Here is a 21,427-nt window from a genome sequence, read left to right on the forward strand (position 1 = left end):
CCTTTGGATGATAAAACTGTAGCCCACCAGATCGTCTGGGCAGAGCTTCCGTGCCTGCGTACTTGCATCTCTCACAAGCATTCTTCCCTAATAAATCTATTTCTTGTCTATCACTTTGTCTCTTGCTGTCTTCTGCGTGGAGGCATGAAGAACCTAAACCTCAGTGAGTCTAGACATTGGATGAGTGATTCTAATTTAAAACTATGGGTTCAAGTCCCAATCTGGGCTTAGGCTGGGTTCGAGTCCTGGCACATGGGTTCAAGTCCCAAGCTGTGTTCTGGCTAGGTTCAGGCCATTAGTGCTGTCAGTTTCACAGAGAGGAAGGGATAGGACTCATGGGGTCAGAAGCATGGGGACACTCCAGTGGGGGTGCAGCAGAGTTTCCTGGGAGCCGCAGTGGTGGAGGACTGTGGGTAGAAGCACTATGGGGGATCATGGTGCGTCAGCAGGTGAAACCCTTCTCCCAGACCCGCCCTAATTGCAAACCTTCCAGAGGGCAGAGTGGCAGACCCACCCCTACCATCCTTGTTTCCCAGGCCATTCTCCTTCCACATGATGCTGTCACGGAGTGGACAGAAGCAGCCAGGAGCACCAGCTGTCTGAGAACAGGGAGTACCAGACAGGTCAGGGCAAAGAGGGCGTGAGATGGAGCTATGGGGGTGCAGAGTGGGGAGGGGGCCGCTGTTCTCCAGGACTCAGGGGGGGCCCTGGAGGGTGCTGAGCAGGCAGGGAACTGAAAGCATAGGGGGATGGTCCCTGGAGGAAGAAAGCTAGTGGAGGAGGGCAGTCAGGGACTGCCCCAGGGTTCTGAGCACTTCCGCTGGCTCTTATTCGAGGGCCGCTGGACTGAGTGAGAGCCGTTCACGCTGGAGGCTGGGGGCAGAGGGTGGGTGTGTGCGGCAGTGCAGGAGGCTCTCTAGACGCTGGATCTGTGAGGAAGGGGGCGCTCTGCTGGGATCTGGCCTGGTTCTCTCCTCCCACCCCCGCCCCTGAGCCCCCGCGAGGCGTTGCCCAGCCTGCTCAGTCTTCTTTGTAACAGAGCGAGATTAACATTTGAAATCCTTGCAGAGAGCTCCCTCCTTCACTCCCCACCCCTCACTTCTCCCCAAAAAGGGAAACCGTCATTGAAATTGAAAAATGGTGCTCAGTGAAGGGTTTAAAGACATTTTGAATTTAAAATATATTTTAAAGGTCATTTTCAGCCGTAATTATGTTATAATGGCGGGGCTCTTAGCAAGAGGCAGAGTCCCACAGTAGCAGGAGGCCAAATGGGAAATGGTAAGAGCCTGTCTCCAGAAGCCCTCAGGATGGGCTGGGGGTCAGGGTTGGGGTGTGGGGAGGGGGGAGAAGGGGGGTGCAACACCTTTCCTTTTGGAGCCAGTGTCATGGTCACCACTGGGTCCCCAGGAACAGAGGGCCACACAGTTAAATTTGGCCCTGGCATGGCCCACAAAGACCTCCCCTGGAGTAGGACATCTGGGTTTCTGGGGCCCACAGAACCCTGGTGTGGCAGAGCCTGGTGGTCTGGGCCTCCTTCTGTCCCACCTGTCCCCACCTCCACCCCTGCAACCCAAGTAACAGCTTTTACTTCTGCTTCTAGGTTTCCAGGCACTCATTCTGGGGACCTCTGGGCTGCAGTCTCCCCAACTCTTTCTGTTTCATCCAGGCCTGTATTCTCAGCTTCCTGAGTTGTGGGGAGGGGAGGGATGAGTCCACAAGGAGCCCGCGTCTCTACACTTCTAGACTGTGACTCTGGTCTACATTTTTGGGAACAGATTGAGGACATGACTACACTGGCTACTTATTTAAGCCTCAACGCTTTCTATCCTATATCCCCAATTAACAAACCCACCCACCCTTTGGCCCACTTTTCTCCCTCTCAGCAGGTGCACCCGCTCTTTGCAGGAAGCTTCACCCACACAGATGCACAAGCTTCTTGAAGCCACACGTCTGAGGGCCTATTGTTAATTCTAGAAGGGTTGGCCAGGCCCCAGGGGGTTCCTGAAGAAGGCTGGCCAGCAGGCTGTGGGGGGAAGAGACAAAGACAGAGGGCAGGGGAGGAGGGGTGTGTCTGGGGATGTAGGAAGAGCACAAAAGACCATGGAGGTAACCTGGGAGGGCTTCCTGCAGGAGGTGTTTGGGGCAAGAGCCCATGTACAAACCAACAATAGTGAAGACCCAGGCGCAATGCAGTGCACAAATAAATAAGCTGTGGCCTCGGCCCCTCCCAAACTGCGGACACTGCTAGTCCGCCTGGGGAGAGGCAGGTTGGCTCACCAGGCTTCTGCGGGTCGTCAAAGGCAGCAGAGCCCGGCTAACGGGGTGAGGGGCGCAGAACTGGCTTGGGACAGTGTTCTTCGCGCATCGCCCGACCCTCAGCCGCTCTATCCCGTGGGCTTCCCTTGGGAAAGGAGCAACCGATCCCGTGGTAGGCCCCTCTGCCACGCGGACTGACACGATGCCTGGGTCGCCTGGAAGGGCAGGCAAACGGAGGTGGGGGCTGGTGGTCCCAGGGTTCCAGGGGAAGAGTCAGCGGGGGGCGGGGAGGGGGGTTGACGGGGTCGCGGCCCGGGGACCAGAGCCCTGGAGGCGGTGAAAGATGGAGGGAGGCAGGAGAAGGCAAAATATAAAAATATCCTGGAGAAGTGCAGCGCTGGGCTACAGTGTTATTAAACTAAAGCATCTTATAAAACTCAAGCCATTAATAACAGGCTGCCGCCACGTCGGCGTAATTTATTCAAATTGCGGGTCCGGGATAGAGGAGCAGATGTTTCAGAGCTGCTGGTGTCACGGAAAGAGTTCCAAGGGAGGAGGGGGCGGCGCCGCTTTCCTGGGGGGGTTGAGGGGAGGAGCTTGGGGCTTAGCGACAGGCCCCGCCTTCCTAGGAGGTGGAGACCTCACCCCTGGCTGCCGGAAACTGGAAGAGGACAGCTAATTAAGCTCAACAAGTGCCAGGACAGAAAACTGAGGTCGAGGACCTGCAGCCAGGTCCCCTTGCCCAGAATGTCACTGCTCCCATCCTATCCAGTTGAAATGCCATCTCCTACTCAAAAGTGTCCTAGATTTTTCCAGACCCACTGCAGGATGCTGGAAATCAGAGGGACCCGCCACCCAGCAGCTGGTGACCCCAGCAAGTAAACCTCTGGGCCTCAGTTGCCTCATCTATACAATGGAGCAAAGTTACTACCTAATAGTAATGAAATCATGGATTTGAGAGAAGGGGAAATACAGTCACCCACCGGAAGGAACTGGCTCCAGGCAAAGGGAAAGGGTTAAGGCCTTCGGGATTCCAGTACTGCAGCTAGTGGCCCTCATTTGTGGTTAACTCAATGTATTAGAGGTCTTTTCTGGTTTCCTAATGGGCTCATGGATTTTAGCCCAGTCCCAACCAGACTCTAACCCCTCTGTGGCCAAGAATCTTGTAGGTGGGGCTCATCTGTATGTACAGCATTTTGTGTACACGGTGGTGGTGGTAGGACAGAATCTGTGTGTCTGGGGGCCTGGGAGGTGGGGTGCGGGGGAGTTTGGGGTGAGGGTGGGGTGGGGTGGGGGGTAAGGGTTGTTGGGGGAGTAGGACTCTGGTGCCTTTCTTCTCCACTGAGGAAGAGGCAGAAAAGCTCTCGCCGTCCTCCCCTTGGGCTCCTGTTCCTTCAGCACAGTTTTGGCCTTGACCTGGGTCCTAGTGGAGGGACAGGGCCTCAAACTTGGAGTCTGGCTGCCATTTCCAGGACAGAGACCAGGAAAGTCAGCTTGGCCTCTGGGATGTGGAACTTCTATAGATGAAACCCCTCCTGCTGGATTCTGCCTTTCCGGCAAAGCAAACATCTTCCCCATGAAGCTGTTTCTGACTCTAATTCACTCCCCTCTGAGAGTGTTGAATGCTTGGGGGTTGGGGGTAAGGTGGAGATGCTGCCCAGCCGACATCTTCACACTGTGAGTCTGAATCCCCACCAGGCAGAGAACACAGAAGGGGCCCAACAAATTCTGGGTGCCCTGAACTCACTATTTAAAATAGATGAAAAAATGTTTTCTCCTCTTTTCTTTGTTTGGCAGATCTAGATGCTTGCTTATTGAGTAGGCTTAAAGTGGGGCTCGGCCCAATCAAGGGGTGTTCTGTAATGCTCCCCTTGGGTACCCAGTGCTGTGCTTGGGTTCTGTGCCCACTGCTGACAAGAGGCCTTCAGCAGCCCTTGAATGGCAGACACAGTGAGCAGCCCCTGGATACGAGGGTGATGCTCTAGAAATGTCCCAATTGGAAGCAGACACGTCTCTTCCCACAGGCCCAGCCCTGATGGTGCCACCATAACGTGATGAGAGGAGCATGAGGAGGCCCTTCTGTCCCCCACACAGCCCTGACCTGAAATGACACTGCTAGAGTGATGTCCTGTTAGGAAAAGATTGCTTAAACACGTTGTTCTGCCCTTGGTAGGACAGCATCAGTGCCTTTATCAGATGCTGATGCCAGAGCAGAGAGGCCACGCTTGCCATCTCTGGGGTCTGGCCTGACGGTTACCCTGGTCATGAAGGTGGGTGGGGGACTGGCTATCAGAAGCCCAGGGGAAATGTGGGGGCCACCAATAACCCCCCCACGCACCCAGGGGAGGTGGGGTGACCGGGACGGCAGAGGAGGCTTGCTCTCCCCACTCCCACCCTGACCCCCCAAAGCACTCCCTGCCCACGTGGTGGGGCGGTCACTGGCTGCCGCTGGCCCTGTGCCTCCGTTCCCCACAAATTGGATCTGCTCATAGCTCAAGGTTCATTTCAAATGAAGGAGAAAGCACAGCCCCACACTCGCGGGGCAATCAGCGCACTCTGTGATGAATGGAGCCTGTGTCACTCAGTGAAAATGAATATTTCTTTGCGATAATGGCCAGATGGTAGCAACTCTCCGATCCAAATTAAAACATGCATGATAAATGCCAGGAAAACAGAGGAAGACAAAACCCCAACCTGGAGTGAATTCTCTCTATAAATCTTCCCCCTGCACCCCCTCCCCCTCCCCCACGGCGGCCCTGCTAATAGCCATTAAATTATTAAGACGCACTGCAAGGAGAATGCCAATGTCAGCAGCACACGCCCTGCTGCCCACATCTGCCCCCTGCCTGTGGGCCTGACTTAGGAGGGACTGGGGGTGGGAAGATGAAAGAGGGGGATGCTTTTAGGCCAGCAGAGGGCCAGGATGATAGAGAAAGTTCTTGTTTAGAGAGCCCAGCAAGAGCCTGGCCTCTGGTGCAGGGCCAGACACACCTGCCCCTATGGAGGGCACAGTCTCTACTGAGATGGGAAACAAACATCCACTGCCTGACTTCATGGCTCAGACAGAGGGCAGGAGAGGGGTTCCGAGCCAGGAAGAGCAGTGAGGACAGACTAGAGAAAGCATTCTAGCAGGACGGATGCTGGTGAGGTCTCTAACCACCCAGAGCCGGGCAACTGAGCAGGGTTGGAGAGTATGTCCAGGGGCAGGCATGTGCCTGAAAGTGGGCATGTACTTTCAGTGAGGTCTGAAGGCAGCAGGTCCTGGGTGGGGCATGGGTAGGAGTGGGGAGCTCTTTGGGGCTTGTATTTTATGGTGACAAAAGGGTTAGTGGACTTAGGGTTTAATTCCCAAGCCCCTTGCCCCTTCCTGCACAGCTGGAGGCTGGATGGGTCTCTCCCCAGTCTCTCTGACACCCTGTCCAGCTCCCCGCAGGTGGCCAGTATCCCTGCATCCAGCTTCCACCAATCACTGCCGTCTTCCCTCATCTCCACTACTTCTAGCATCTTCTAGGAAACCCTCAACTCATTAGCAGGGCATTCCTCGGAGCCTTCTCCTTGGCCAAATGGTTTCCTTGTCTTTTCCAGACAGGTTCTATGCCTTGGGGCCTGCATCCTTGTCTCACAGCCTTCTCAGCCTGAATCCCCTCCAAGAGGAAGCCTCCTCCAGAATGCCTTCCATGACTGCTGTCACCTGCACAGCTTTCCCCTCTGCCAGCTGTGGCTCCTGCTCTCTCCAATGCTCAGCTGGTGTTCTTGGGACCGTAAACTGATCTCCCCATCAGACGGTGAGATTCTTTAGGGTCCAAAACTCAGCACAGACTTGAAGACATCTTCCTGAACCCCCATGCATCTGTCTTTCACGGTCTGTCAGCTCTCCAGGGAGTTTTTCTTTGTTTATTTGCTTTTGTTTTTGCTTTTTAGGACTATACCTGTGGCATATAGAAGTTCCCAGGCTAGGGGTCTAATTGGAGCTACAGCTGCCAGCCTACCCACAGCCACAGCGATGCCAGATCTGAGCTGTGTCTGCAAACTACACCACAGCTCATGGCAATACCGGGTCCCTGACCCACTGAGGGAGGCCAGGGATAGAACTTACATCCTCATAGATACTAGTGGGATTTGTTTCCACTGTCCCACAATGGGAACTCCCCTCTCTACACTTTTAAGTCACTTGCCATTGGCCATTCGTGTCATGACTTAAACCTCCTGTGTCACCTGGGCCTGTTACTCTGTTGGGATGTGGCAGCTGTGATGTCATGAGTTCGTCTCTGATAGGGTCAAAAAGAAAATCTGTGCTGGCTGGTCCCTGCTGACCTCCAGCCTCTGGAAAGCCTTCCCTATGGTCAGGTGCAGACGGACAATGTCCTGGGTGCCCAGGCTGGCTCTCCTCTGCTGGGCAGACATGCATTTTCTCCACCTGCTCCTCCCAGCTGACCCTCCATGCTAGAACAGGCCTCAGACAGGCTCATCCTGCTCCTGGCTGCATTCGCACCTTGGGAAGTTCAGCCTCAGAACTTCCCCGAATCCCTCTACACGCTTCCCTGCAGTGGGGAGCTGAACTCATCCTGAAGGCTGTGGTCCAGCCTCATCCTTTGTGCCTCTAATGGATGACACTGATGCTGGGATGACTTCCTCTGGGCCTCAGTCCCCACCCTCACCCCCAAACCAAACCTGAGAAGGCAGCAAGGCATGGGTGCTGCCCAGAAGGGCTGAGGTGTGAAGGCTGATTACTGGCTCTGTGACCTTAGGCAAGTCACCTTCTCTCTTTGAGGAGAATGGGAGTGCTGCTAAGGAAAACTTGCAGCCGGTTGCAAGGCTCTCGGTGCTCTTACTGGAAGCTCCAGATGATCTGATGGGAGGACCGAGGGCTTGCCTCTACCCGGTTTTCTTCCAGAGCCCTGGCTTGAGTTTAGCTGCAGCTGTTGCAGGCATTGCCTGGTTCTCATGTGCGTTGTCCTGGTCTGGGTGGGGAAGGAGAAGGACTCTCTAATAGCCGATAGGCATGTCTGAGCAGGAAGACTGGACAGCAGTATAAAGTAGAGAAATGAGCCCTGAGATGGGCCTGGTGAACTTGGATGGATGGGTGAGAAGAGACAGGGTCCCCCCAGATACAGACACTGTGCGTGCACATGCCCTGGAGTGTGAGCAGCAATAAAATCCACAATGTGCCACATCTGGTCTTCCTATTGTAGACAGTGGACCCTCTTCTCCAGCTAAACCAATTTACATTATTATAAAAAAAAAAAAAAAAAAAAAAGATCTAAGATGCCACATTGTTGCCTTGCTTGTCTGTTTTCATGTCTTTGCCTGTACCACAGCTCAGAAGCTACCTCTTGGTAAACCTGTCATCTCAATAATCACCTCCTCCAGGAAGCCTCCCATGTCCCACCTCGTCCTGGTAAATTCGCATGCTCAGGACAGCTCTGGCCCTGGGCAGTATGATTTCTGTTTGCGCTTTGCTGATCACACCTTGTCAGAGGTCCTTACCCCCATCAACCTCTCATTTCCCATGGAGACTGGACTCTAAAATAACCGTAGAAGCTGTCATCAGGGACGATTCCACAGCTCATCAACTGCCTTCCACCTATGGCAGCTCCAAGGGAGTGTCACCAGTCCCTTTGCAACAGGAGGTGGTGAGACCTCACATTCGGGAGGTGTGATGCCCAGCACCGGCCCTGCTGGTCTCCCTGCTCCGGCTCCCTCCCCCATCTGGCTGAGCCACCCTAACCTACTGTTTCTTGTCGTTCTGTGCCTCAAAGCCTTAGATGGCTTCCTTTCACCTAAATGCATCAATTTATTTATTTATTTTTTCTTCTTAGGGCCACACCTGAGGCATATGGCAGTTCCCAGGCTAGGGATCGAATCAGAGCTGCAGCTGCCGGCCTACACCACAGCCACAGCAACAAGGGACCCAAGTCCCATCTGTGACCTACACTGGGGCTCGAAGCAACGCTGGATCCTTAACTCACTGAGCGAGGCCAGGGATCAAACCCCCATCCTCATGGATACTAGTTGGGTTCATAACCTGCTGAGCCGCAATGGGAACTACCAATGCATCCATTTGAAGCCCTTCTGGAAATCAGTGTTCCCATATCTTGCCCTCTCCCCACTGTAGACCTCTCACTCTGGCCTCTTCAGACCCTCCGGGCTTTCCTTCACTCGGGTTACTTTCCCACCTGGGAAACTCTGCCCTTCTTATCTCAAATCCTGTCCCCTCTGAAGGTCAAGCAGATGTTACCCTTTCTGATCTCTCTGGTCCACGCAATCTCTTCCTGCCTCTCATCCCGCATTCGCCTCCTGCACAACCTCACCACTCCCATGTTGCTATCAGGCTGTTCCAAGTGGGATGTGTCAGGGACCAGGAGGGCACTGAGTACATCTTGCCCAGGCGAGGGCTCACTCAGTGACATGATGAAGACCGCCGGGCCCAGGGAGGACTCCCCGTGACATCTCTCGCTTCTCCTGCCCATCTCCTGAGGAAGCAAGCATCTTCCTCCTGCACTGCCTACCCTGTGCCCACAACAGGACTCCATAGGAAGTAGCACAGTGTGGGAGACAGAGGGCTGTGGTCCCCTCTCTCTGTCATTTCTATTCCTGTCATCAGCCCCTTCAGCCTGGGCACACATGAGGCAGCTTTTAAATATCATCCAGGAGCCCATTTGTAATGATTAATATCCCATTTCCCCTGAAACAGTCTTTTGCTAAATTAGCCGGGGCCAGAGGGAATTTGGTGAGGAGCCACGAGTTTCAACTTAACTTGCCGAATGGATTAAAAGAACCTTAAAAACAAAATGCAGATCAATCAACACCCCTTCCCCCAGCTGAAAACCAAAAGTCCATTTAAGCTCAGCAGGTTTGCAGTTAATTATAATTTCACACCTAGGGCGGGAGTTACCGAGGTATTTATTATGTGTGTCGGGTCCCTCTCCAGGGACCCTTCCCACCAGCCGCTTCCTTCTCCAACCACAAAGACCTGTCTTCATGCAGCTGCTGTTTGGGTTTGGTTGTGGAAACCAGAGGACCTTCCTGGAGTTTTAAAATTTATTTTTCAAGGGAGCTTGAGAAAGAAAGAGACAAAGATCATTTTAGGTCAGAAGGAACAAGGGTTATGGAGAATGAAACCCCAGGGTGGGAGAGAAACTTGCATCGTGATTTAGGGAAGCTAATTGTTGAAAATAATTAAACCAAAGTAGGAAGGATTATGGTCAGATATGTGGTAGGACTTCCAGCCCATCGAAGAAGTCAAGCCCTGGGTGGGCCACTTGGCCTGGTGATGAGATGTCTAATCCTCAGCCCTTCCTGAAGGCAGGCAGCCCCTGTCCCAGGCTGCTCCTTTGGGCAACACTGCCGTCTGGGGAGTGGGGAAGTGCTTTAGGTCTGACACAAATTTCCTGAGCTGAACACTGTAATGCCTTTTCTTAAACATCGGTCCAGAATAAATTAGGGACAAAAGTGCAAGAAAGATCTGCTAGGACATTGGCTCTGGGGCTGGTGTTCAAGGGAAAACATTACAATCTACAGCTCGAGAAATTCTGGTGGGAATAGGGCAGGATGGGCTGACAAAACAGGGTTTCTGAACTCAGGAGGAGGTTCAGAGAGGCCCTGGAGTGGCTTTTCTCCTTGATGGTTTTTAAAAGCAGGAGAAGCTGAGGGATGGAGGTGGGGGTGGGCTGGTGGGGGTGGGCACAATGGCTCCTGCGGCCTCTCCAGGTCTCTGGGGTGCTGCTTCCTGGCCGAAGGTTAGCTCTCCCCTAGCCAGAGGCGCACCTTGACCCCTCCCTCTGTGGGAAGGGAGCATGATGTTGAGCTGAGGAGCCAAGGATACTGGGGTCTGCAGGGGCTGAGGGCTACTAAGGAAAATCACTCCCCAACCCAACTCCATCACACACACACGTCCAGGGGCCCACAGTGGAGCACACATACTGCCTGCTTCCAGGAGCTTCTTTGGGGGCACAGAAAGAGCTGGGGGCAGGGGTGTTTCCTGCTCTGTGCTGCAGCCCCTCTCCTTTAGCTGGCTGCTTGGGGCCTCGGTCACTGGACCCCTTCTCAGCCCAGGGTAGCACGCTCTGACTGGGGTGGAGGTGGTTCCATGCGTTTTGAGTTCTCTCAGGCGGGCTACAAACTAGGAGCCCCAAAGTAGAGGTCAGGATGTACTGGATGCAGGGGGAGGCTCCTGATTGATACCCCAAAGGGGAGGGGACAGAGGGGGCAGGGCTTTTGCTATGGGATTTGATTTCAAGACAGTGGCTTGGCTGCTGCAGAAATGAAGCAGCTCTTGGGGCCCGAGTCTCTGCCCACCCTGCCCCCAGGGGACCCTCACCAAGTATCTCCATAGGAATTCACACTGGTCCTCCAACTCTTCCTTACCCCTGCCCCCTCCCCTCCCCCTGAAGTGCATGTCCCATCAGGGGCCATCTAGAATAACACAGTGTTGAAAACCTTGTTTCCTGCAGTCTCAGTATCATTTCAGTTGCATCTTCAACGTGCTGTGGCCCTGGCCCTTTTTAGCCTTATGATTCTGGTACCTCCTCCTGCCTGGGCAAGGGGCTTCCTAGCAGAACCCTGAGGAGTTTCTGTTCCCCCAGAAGCTTTTGTTAGCTGAGTCATTTGTCCCCTCTAGAGATTGGAAAATGGAAACTTCTATATATTGAATTTTCAGAAAGCGGGGTCATTTCATCTGCAGCTCGCGAGGCCGCCTACGGGACGAAATAGCTAGAAAAGTCTGGATGTGAGAAACCCAGCATCGAGGGGCCACCAGTGTGGCCCTGGGTCCTGGGGGCCCCAGGACCTCAAGGGGAGGCCCATGCCTCTCAGCTGGTCCCCCACAGGCCCCCGAAGGCCTCCTGACAGCACACTGTCTGAGTCTGTTTAGAAATAAAATCATGCTCAGAGGAGAAATGAGGAACTTAATAGGATTTTAAAAGCCACAGGAACTGATGGGGCTGCAGATGGTGGAGGGGCCGGGAGGACAGAGTCGGGCCGGTTTTATGGCGGGGAATGTGGCCTTGGGGAGGGCCTCGGAGCCACGTCCACATGCATCGTGTCCAACCTCATTAGTTGGCCCAGTGGGACTCCACTGCCACACGAGTGCTGGCCGTGGTGAAGGGGACGGACACCCTGAAGATGCCGATAAACGGACAGGGAGCAGCGAGAGGCTGCAGGAGCCTCTTGGCTGAGTGGCTGGCCCGCACCTGCCTTAGGTCAAATGGAAATGAATGATTCACAGGCTGTCACACCTGCCCACAACCCTCTGTGGCTTCCTCGGCTTGGCCTGCCTGTCCCACTAGAGACAGACTGAGACAGGAGTGGTGGGGAAGACATAGGCACTGCCTCCCTGGTCTGTAAAGGGGGAGACAGAGGTGATGGAAACTGCTGTGGGGACCTCCAGCTCCAGGCAGTTCTGTAGGATCTGTGTGTGTGTGTGGGGGGGGGACATAAAAGAAGTTCCTTTGGTTCTAGAAGCTTCTTTCTGTAGGGGGTCCCTGGCTAGAGCTCAGAGCCGCTCTCCTGGAGGTCTTCCAAGCCTCTCCCAGGCCCTGCAGCTTGTGGGGAAACCATAGGACTTTATAACCAAAACTTCAGCCCCCTGCTGCGTTCACTCCATACCCTTCCTTCTGCCATCATGGGGCGTCCGTCCAGGCTCCCCTCTCAGGTTGTCTCAGCTTTATCTCCCTTCCCTGGACCTGACAAAGCCCTCCTCAGGAAAACATACCGGGATGGGCCAAGGAGGGACCATGGGAGCACCTCAGGGGTCCCCCCTGCCTGAGTGATACCCCAGCTAGGGCTCTGCAAGGCTCATGTGTTGGCTGGAGCCTGCGCCTGTGGGGTTTCCAGTCCAAGAGCTGAGGGCCATGGGGGCCAGCCTGCAAAGCTGCTCTCAGCCTTGCTCCCGTCCCTTCCAGGGGGCTCCTCAGCACCATCTCTGCTCCCTCTGAGGGAGGTGGCCCCCTGAATCCCGAGTCCCCTCTTTCTCAGGACTCCCACCCAAACCATCTTGGTTTCTAACTTCTCCAACTCATCAGTCTGACATCCTGCTGCATTTTTCTGTCATTTCATGTGGCTGAGAAAAAAACCTGTGGTCCTAGTCTGTAGCCCACCCTCAGTCACTGAGTGGCAGTTAGTTTCTACATCACTAGGAGCAAGTGTGAGACTGGGGGTGTGTCTGCGGGTGCCTTTGTCAGTGTGCATGGATGCACATTAGTGGAAAAGGTGTGAGTGCAGGATGAGGCCTGAGATAGCAAAGACTGCTTCTTCTTTTTTTTTTAGGGCCTCATCTGCAGCATATGGAAGTTCCCAGGGTAAGGGTCAAATTGGAGCTTCCGGCCTACACCACAGCCACAGCAACACGGGTTCTGAGCCGTGTCTTTGACCTACACCACAGCTCATGGCAACACTGGATCCTTAACCCGCTGAGTGAGGCCAGGGATGGAACCTGCATCCTAATGTGTACTAGTCAAGTTACATTACCACTGAGCCACGATGGGAACTCTGGCTAAGGCTTCTGACCTGTAGATGGCTACTGGGAAGAGGAGGGGGTGGTTTCTGGTGATGGGGCCAAGTTGGGGGTGGGTGTTTCTAGGGGACAGTGCACATCTGCTGGTGTGTGTCTGGGAGTGGTGGGGATCGGGTGGGATCTGGACAACGACTGCTGGGCTGGCCCAGGTCTCGACCACTTTCCCTTCTCGGGGGCTCCTCCTTGGCTGCTGACCTTTGTTGGGCCCTTTGCAGGGGGTACACTCCCCAGCCAGGGCCTCTCCCAGTTTAGGCCAGAGAGTATCCCCAAGGAGGTTTGCTGCCTGAGGCCAGGCCTCTCAGAGCCTAAAAGGAGCCCCTACAACCTGGCCACTTGGGGTGGGGTGGGGGTCCCGTCCTCCGAGACCAGGAAGGATTGGGGGGCAGGGCTGCAGGGCAGCACATTCTGGGCACCTGCCCAGATGCTGAGAGTGAACCCAAGAGGCTGAACCTGTGGAAACCAGTTCAGACCCTGACTGTGAACTAGCTCTCGGGGTACATCTGCCTGCCAGGAGGCAAAAGTGCGTGCCCAAGAAAGCATCCTTGCCTCTGAGTTGGCCCCAGGCAGGTGGGGATGGGGTGCCCTCCCCCTGGTACCTCTCTGTCTCCAGCCTGCCCCACTCCCCTAGTTAATAAACTGGCTTGTTTATTTGGGGGGTGAATCTGAGTTGGAATATAACTTGATCTAGCAAGTTTGGTGGGATTAACCGGCTCCTTCTTACAAAGGGCTGAGTCCTAGGGAGATTCTTTTGGTTTTCTTTCCCTGTCTATCTGGAGCCCTGGCTCTTGGTGGTGCAGCGGGCTATCTCTTCTCCTCCTGCCCAAGCATGTTGCTGCTGTGATGCCCTCTCTGCCTAGTCCCCCCGCAGGATCAATGGCTCCTGCTTCTGATGGAGACAAGCACAACTCCTTGACCTTGTGTTCAAAGTGCCATTTTCACTTCGTGTCCTCATTGTCTCCTGCCAAGTCTATATCTCATGGTCCAATTTTCACCTCCTCCAGGAAGCCCTCCCTGCCTGCTCCAGGCCACAATGAGCTCTCTCTTCTCTGACCCCTTGCAGCCCTGGTCTCTCATGTCTTATGGGTAGGTCTGGGAGTTCCTTGTCCAGCCTGGCCCTGCCTCTCTCATTTGGGACCCTGTCCCTCTCCCCCCAGTCACTTCAAGAATGGGCCTAGAGGCATGCCATTGCCTGTGGCACCTTCCCACTGCCCCCTGGATTGGAAAGACTATCCTTGGAGTCAGAGGAGTGCAGAGTACCTGTGTGCTGGTGACTGGCTTTGAATTCTGGCTCTGCTACCACCTCGCTGTGTGACCTGAAGCTAGTCACTTAGCTCCTCTGTGCCTTGTTTGTACCTTTAAGTGAGGCCATGAACTTCCACTCCCCAAGGTGGTTGTAGTGATTTGTTTAAAATCCCAGCCCTTCGAGGGTGCTCTGTAAACAGCAGGTGTCCTGAGGGGGTGGAAGCCCAGAGAAGCGGTGTCAGGGCCAAAGCTCATTCTGGGCAAAGAAGGGACTAGAACCCTGGACAAGAACAAGAACTGCCATCCTGGACTCTTCCTAGGGAGCACCAGGGAGCCCCCAGCCAGCCCCTCTTCCTCACATTCCGATACCTACGCCTCCACTCTGGAGGAAGGTTGGAACTAACCCCACACCAGAGAAAAAGGCACTGAGGTCCCTGTATGTTCCTGACAGGGTGCTGGCCTGTCAGCATCAGCCAGCAATTCCTACCAGGGACCGGAGCCCTGAAAGGTCAAAAGTGGTTCCAGTACACAGGGACCCGCCAACATTCCTCCATGCCTGTCCCCAAACACCCCCCCCCCCCGCTGCCCCGACTGTGGACTGATTCGACCAGGGGATGTTTGTAGCAGCATGACACTTGGAATAAGAAGCTGAGACCTCATGTGACCCTGCAGTAGGCTGCAGCCTCCTCCCGTGGTGAGCAGAGACTTCCTCCTTCTCCGCCCTACCCCTACCCAGCCCAAGACCCCCATGTGTCTCCCCAAATCCTGCTCATGGGCATGGCCCTCTGGTGCACCTGGAATGCAGCTGGAGGGTCCTGGGGGCACATAATGGCCAGACCCTGCCCTGAAAGCCAGGGTGGGGAGACACTCCCTCTCCCTCTGGGGCCACTTCCTCTTCCTGCCCCTCCTTCTCTGCCCAGCTCCCTCCCATCTTCCCTTCTAGCCACTTTCTCCCAGGCCTTCTTCCTCCTGCCCCTTTCCCTTCATCTTCTGGGCTCTTTCCTTCTCATCACATCCTCCTCCCCCCTCTCACGCCCATCTATGCCTTCCATACGCTTCTCCTGTGCCAATTTCTTTCATCTTTATTTATTTAGATTTTTTTTGTGTGTCTTTTTTCTTTTTAGGGCTGCACCTGCGGCATATGGAGGTTCCCAGACCAGGGGTCCAATCGGAGCTGTAGCCACCTGCCTACGCCACAGCCACAGCAAAGCCAGATCCGAGCCACATCTGCGATCTACACCACAGCTCATGGCAATGCCAGGTCCCTAACGAACTGAGCGAGGCCAGGGATCGAACCTGCAACCTCATGGTTCCTAGTCAGATTCGTTTCCGCTGCGCCACGACGGGAAATCCTCTTTCATCTTTTTTTAATGTTCACCTCTCCCCCCTCCTTTCCCCTTCCCTCCTAGAAGAAGTATTTAATGGATATTAAATTATTTTAAACTTTCCCCCTTTTTTTTTTCAAATAGCTTGGTGATGATGCTGACTCAGGATCATCTCACTGTTTAATATTGAATATGCAATTAATAGATAGATGTTTAGGTTTGGCTCTCTTCTCTCCCCCCCCCTACTGCAGGAAGAATAAAAAAAAAAAAAGCTGATTAATCTGCTTTGGGTCAAGTGTCAGCATAGGAGATATATGGGAGAAAGGAGATGAGGTTAGCAGCTTGGAGTCGGAGAGCTATTGCCTCCAAGCCAAGTAAAGGGAGAGATGGTTTGTGTTTGAGCTCAGAGCCGCCCCGGCCAGGCAGCGGGCTTCTCATCACAGGGCTCAGGCCCTGGACTAAACTGGCGGGGTTTTGAGCTGTCTGGTTGCCCTAGAGGGGCCTCCCTTCCTCTAGGGGGCTTCTTCATGCCATCAGGTGTGGAATGTCCCTGCCTTCAAGGTGCCACCTCCTCCGAGGTCTCTTGGCTGCTTCCACCTCTGGGGCCCCTCCTCTGTGGCTGTGGGGGGGGGCCTCTGACTGTCCAAGCTCCCTCCCTACAGTACAGGAGAAAGTGCTTTCTGCCAGGGGGTCTCAGCTGCCTCCTGGCTCTGCCACATGGATAGGGGGTGGCAGGCGAGTCACTGCCTGACGGGGTGGCCCTGGGCTCAGATCCTGCTGGGCCTGCCTCCTGGAGACAGGCTACGGGGGAGGCCTTGCTTCTGCCCGGGGCCACCAAGGAGAGGGCTGGACCGCACGCTGCTCCCCACCAGGGCAGGGGACCCTGGCCTGGGTGTTTGAGGACCTCAATATGCAGAGAAAACTGAGTAACTGAACTGCCAGGAAAGGTGTGGAAAGTAACATAATGTCTTTTTTATCAAAGGAAATCTTGATTACTCCATTTTGCTCTGGTTTCAGCTGAAACGTCCTCCTGCCATCCAATCCTCTTTCCCTCTTCTCCCAGTAACAATTTGTTTCAAATTAGCCAACCAAGAAGAATGTGTGCCCCGACCTGACCAATGGGAAGGGGACAGGTACATCACCTGTGTTAGCAATAAATAGGGAGGGGCTTTTCTTCTTTGTGCATGCTTTTTGAGTACCGGCGCCCTTCTGCAGAGGTAAAGAGCCTTGTTGAGATCTCCCCGTGTTCACATGTCTCATTTTCAGACACTGACGATCCGAGCCATTCCCCAACAAAGGGGCGGGAGCAAGCAGCAGGCAGGCCACCTGTGGCCGCACTACAGTTCCCACAGGATAGGACTCTTGACTCTGAATTTTTTTGTTTTGTTTTGTTTGTCTTTTTAGGGCCGCACCTGCCACTTATGGAAGTTCTACAGCCACAGCAATGCGGGATCCCATCCGCATCAGCAACCTACACCACAGCTCATGGCAATGACAATCCTTAACCCACTGAGTGAGGCCAGGGATCAAACCTGCGTCCTCATGGATACTAGTGGATTGGCGGTGGCAGGGTTACCGCTGAGCCATGACAGGAGCTCCTTGACTCTGAATTTGTGAGTAGCTTTTGCCTATTTTACATTTTGCTATTAGTTTCCTGAAAAATTTGGAGGGAGAGAGAAATTCCTCAGTGGTCGTTGAGCTAACATTAGAGTCACCTGTTTAGGTCCAGCCAGGGGGAGAGCAGGGACAGAAGGTGCTGGCATGGGCGTGGTGTGGGTGTGGGCACTTGCGCTGGAATCCAGGATGGCGGTTGCCCAGCAGAGGAAGCCAGAACCTGGCCTGGTCTAGCCTCTGTATGTAGTGGGAGTGAGGCTCTCTTTGGTGGAGAGAACAGAGACCCCCTGGGGGAACAGGGGCCTGAGTTTGTGAGTGAGGCTGTGTCCTCCTGTTCTGTCCCCTTCCAGATATCTGCCTGTCCGTCCACCTGTATCTAGGTTCAGGATTTGTTTGTTTTTGTTCTTGCTTTTTAGGGTCGCACCTGCTGCATATGGAAGCTCCCAGGCTAGAGGTCGAATTGGAGCTACACCTGCTGGCCTACACCACAGCCACAGCAACACAGAATCCGAGCTGCGTCTGTGACGTACACCACAGCTCATGGCAATGCCAGATCCCAGACCCATTGAGCAAGACCAGGGATTGAACCTGCATCCTCATGGATACTAGTTGGGTTCATAACCCACCAAGCCACAACTCCCTAGGTTGAGGATTTGACCTCAGTGGTCTCACACCCCAACAGGCAGCCATCCTCAGATTTGCCTGCTCTGGTCCAAGCACAAGACTGAAATCCTGCCCTCCCAGCCTGGCTGCCTTTCAGCTGGTCCAGTCCCCAGACTGTGGGGTTTTCCTTGGTGACGTGGAGGCGGGCACATGGGGCGGTGGAGTGCCCAGGAACTGCTACTCGTTTACTCAGGGCAGGGAAGGAACCCTACCATCCAGCAGACCTCAATCCTCTCCCCTCCTTTTCATTCTGTCTCCACTCCAGAGCCCTGTCCTAACCCCACCCATGTCCCCAGGGGGCAGGAGGAGGCAGCAGGGAGTCACTGCAATGCTGCATCAGGGGAAGGGAGGGGAGGAAGGAGGGAAAGGAGGGAGGGGCAGAGACAAATGGGCCCTCACGTGAAGGGGGCTGGCGCAGGCAGCTACTACCTCCTCGGCTCTCGCTGTCCGCTGGCTTCACCTGGATCGGCCGGTTCATCTGCAAGGGAGCACAAAGGGGAAGTGTTAGAGCAGGCCTGGGGGCGGGGGGGCAGACACACCCGCACCCGGAGGTACACAGGTGTTCACAGGGACGAAACACACAGACCATACCCACCCAAACGTACAGAGCAGCTGCCAACGTGCGGGTCTTCATTAAAGCCCCACCCATCTCCCCGCCCCTATGCGGTCCCCAGGGCCCCCACGATTTCAGGATTGGAGACCCTGGTGTCCTCCCTCTCAACTTTGAGCAGCTCAGAATCTGAGGCGTCCCCACAGCGCCTCTCTGGCCCGCCCTGGTTCACTGGAGACAGCTGGTTTTGCCAGAACAGGCTGGTCTCTGGACAAAGACGGACTCCTGCCTGGGCTGGGGCATAGCAGCGAGTTGCACCCCATCTCTGCAAAATCTCAGAGATGCCTACCTGCAGGTCCCAGGGGTGCCCGAGACTCTGGGCCATGCAGTTCCCGGTTGGAGCAGAGCTCAGGGCTGGGGCTCCTGACTGCAGCCGGGCTGTCCCCTCGGGGGTGTGCAGAGTGGGCTACTTGTCTCCGGTGGTGTCTGGGTGCCAGGAGGACAGCAGGGCATCGCCCGACTCCCCCAGCCTCCCAGCCGCCCGCTTCTCTGGGGGATCCATGTCAATGCCCCATTCTGGCCACTAGGGGGCTCTGAACTCCAAGCATCCCGGGCTCCGCAGCCTGTTTTCAATCCTGCTGCTGGCGGCAAAGGGTGGGCTCTCAGCCTCTGAAGTCCCAAGATATTTCAAACAATAAAAATGGTAGGAATCATGCAAATGGAATCGTACTTTCTGTCTTTGCCACTGCTTTTGCTTGTCATGTACCTCCCTTACCCCTTATCCTATGTGCATTTCTCTTACAAACCCTGAGAGGCAGGCAGCACAGGTACTTAATGCCCCCATTTTATAGATGGAGAAGCTGAGGCAGGGTCACCGGGTGGCAGGACAAGCCTGGGAACTGGGTCTGCCAGGACTATTTTGGGGCTTCCATCCAGGTGACTTTTTGTTCCCAATTCCCCTGGTATACAGAGGCTAGACTAGCCAGTCACAAGCTTCCTTCTGGTCTAGGATTCAAAGTGAGTTTTGGCTGCGTCAAGATGACTGGGTGGGGGAGTGTGGGTGTCCGTGACTCAGCAAGGTGAAGATGAGGCCAGGGGAAGGGCAGAGCCACTGCAAAGAAGGACAGAGGCAGGAAGCAGGGCACGGAGCAAAGGAAGCACAGGTGACCAGGGGGTAAGAGAGGATGCTGGGGGAGGGGGCAGTCCACTGAGAGGGGGTCTGGGTGCCATCATTTGCCATCCCTTATGGAGTTGAGGGAGAGGAAGGTGCTTTATACGTAAGCTCTGCCAGCAGAGGAAATTGTGGGGTTACGGAAGCTCCGAATCACAGGGAGAAAGAGGAGGGCCATAACGAAATGCCCAGCTTCATTTAGGGGGTCCTGGATCCCCCATAAACCATCTCCTCTCCAGTCCTTGAACAAAGGGTCCAGAAGGCCAAGCGGGCCCTTGGCTATGGGAGAAGGTCTCCACTCCCAGTTTCCTGTTCTGTGCCTTCTGAGGATCCACATCCAACCCTTTTCTAGGGCGTCCCTCCCTTCTGGAATAGTCCTTCCTCCTAGTCTCCCCAGAAGCTGTAATATTCTCCTCCTCTAGAAAGGCTCCACAGCTGACCTGGACCCAGTTCTGGCCATTATATTCTCCTGGGCATGTTTCTACAGCTTTCTTGCTTATGTAATTATTATAATTCTCTGAGGGAGGGATTATTATCTGTCTCTTGCCAATGAAAAGCCAAGCTCCCAGGAGTGGCAGATCTGGGATTCAGCCAGGGTGGGTAGACATGGTGCTACCAGGGTGGGTTGGCCTTCCTGTATTTCATCTCGTTTGACCCCAAGCTGCTCTGGAAGGAGGGGAACTGGGAAAGACATCCATCTGGCAAGGGGAGATTGGGCCATCAAATGGAATACAACCTCTTCAGCTTGCCTCCCCCCACCGCCCAAACCTGGCCCCCACCACCTCTTGCATCACTCCCTCCTCCAAGTGTTTCCCTCGGCCTGCAAGCTCCTCTCCCAGCCTCCTGCCCTTGACCATGAAGACGTCCTGGTCCTCCAGTGGGAAAGGTCCTACAGGAATTCTCCCTTTTGCATAGAGAAGGTACAGTTGAGGTGGGGGATTGAGTTGCCAGTGGGGCACTCAGGTCTCCCCCTACCACAAATACACAGCACTTCTACACCTACAGAAACATGGATAGCTGCTAAAAAATTATATTGTTGGATTATTGTAACTTCCCCTAGGATGTATGCCAATGGATTAACTTTAACCAAGGAAACAGTTTCAGAGAGGTTAAGAAACTAGCTCGAGATCACACAGGTGGCAAATGGTGACCAAGATGAACTTGGGACTGGGAGTTCCTGCCATGGCACAGTGGGTTAAGAATCTAACTGCAGCAGCTCAGGTTGCTGTGGACAGGTGGGTTCTATCCCTGGCCCAGGGCAGTGGGTTAAGATCTGGCCTTGGTGGAGTGGATTTGATCCATGGCCTGGGAACTTTCAAATGCTGGGGGATGTAGCTAAAAAAGAAAAAAAACACAAATGGGAGTTCCCATTGTGGCTCAGCTGTAATGAACCCAACTAGTATCCATAAGGATGCAGGTTTGATCCCTAGCCTCGCTCAGTGGGTTAAGGATCTGGCATTGCCATGAGCTGCAGTGTAGGTTGCAGACGCAGCTTAGATCTGGCATTGCTGTGACTGTGGCGTAGGCTGGCAGCTACAGATCTGATTCAACCCCTGACCTGGGAACTTCCATATGCCACATGTATAGCCCTAAAAAGCAAAAAAGAGAGAGAAAAAAAAGAAAAGATGAACCTAAGATTGTCGACATCCGCCTACATATTTAGGAGATGCTGGGAATGGCCCAGGACCTTTCAAAGCAGAAGTGTGGGGAGCAGGGTGAGGGTGGGGGGATTCAGACTTCTCCAGGAGGGAGTGGGGCGAAAGGGCATGTGTGACTGAGTAGTAGCAGGCAGGGGTGTGTGAATAGTACCTAGCCGTGCCTCTGTGGAGGGCGGAGGGTGAGAGGAGGTCGCAGAGGAGGCTCCATCCTGGGGCCAGATCACACCCAGGCCGACCCCAAGTGCTTAGCGATTTTGTTGGGAAGAAGGGCACGGACCCGGGAAGACACAGCAAGTCTCTATGGGGTAGCAGGTGGGGTGAGTCCCGCAGATTGACAAGGGCTGGGGCAGAACCGTGTCCATCATGATGGGACCCATTTTCCATGGTAAATTAAACAAGGCAAATGGAATCTTTCTGTGTGTGGAGCCTTCCACC

General features: G+C 54.5%; 1 protein-coding gene across 50 annotated transcripts in view; it reads right to left on the minus strand.

Annotated features, from left to right (window-relative positions):
- The window catches only part of CELF4 (CUGBP Elav-like family member 4), a 313,441-nt gene that overhangs the window by 58,325 nt on the left and 233,689 nt on the right, over positions 1-21,427 (minus strand). For 28 of the 50 annotated variants that reach the window (XR_014807878.1, XR_014807877.1, XM_084964533.1 and 25 more), the window contains exon 3: positions 18,013-18,091. Coding sequence is in view for 47 of the 50 variants with exons in the window: in XM_084964533.1 (XP_084820659.1) it covers positions 18,013-18,091 (79 nt within the window). In the remaining 3 variants the exon portion in view is untranslated. The remainder of the gene's footprint in view (positions 1-18,012; positions 18,092-21,427) is intronic. The other 22 variants (XR_002345093.2, XM_084964536.1, XM_084964530.1 and 19 more) reach the window with 1 other exon arrangement.

Source organism: Sus scrofa, chromosome 6, assembly GCF_054392235.1.
Source record: "Sus scrofa isolate SSC_HxYL_T2T_F1_AM1 chromosome 6, Sscrofa_HxYL_maternal_Yorkshire_Landrace_v2.0, whole genome shotgun sequence".
NCBI classification, from domain to species: Eukaryota; Metazoa; Chordata; class Mammalia; order Artiodactyla; family Suidae; genus Sus; species Sus scrofa.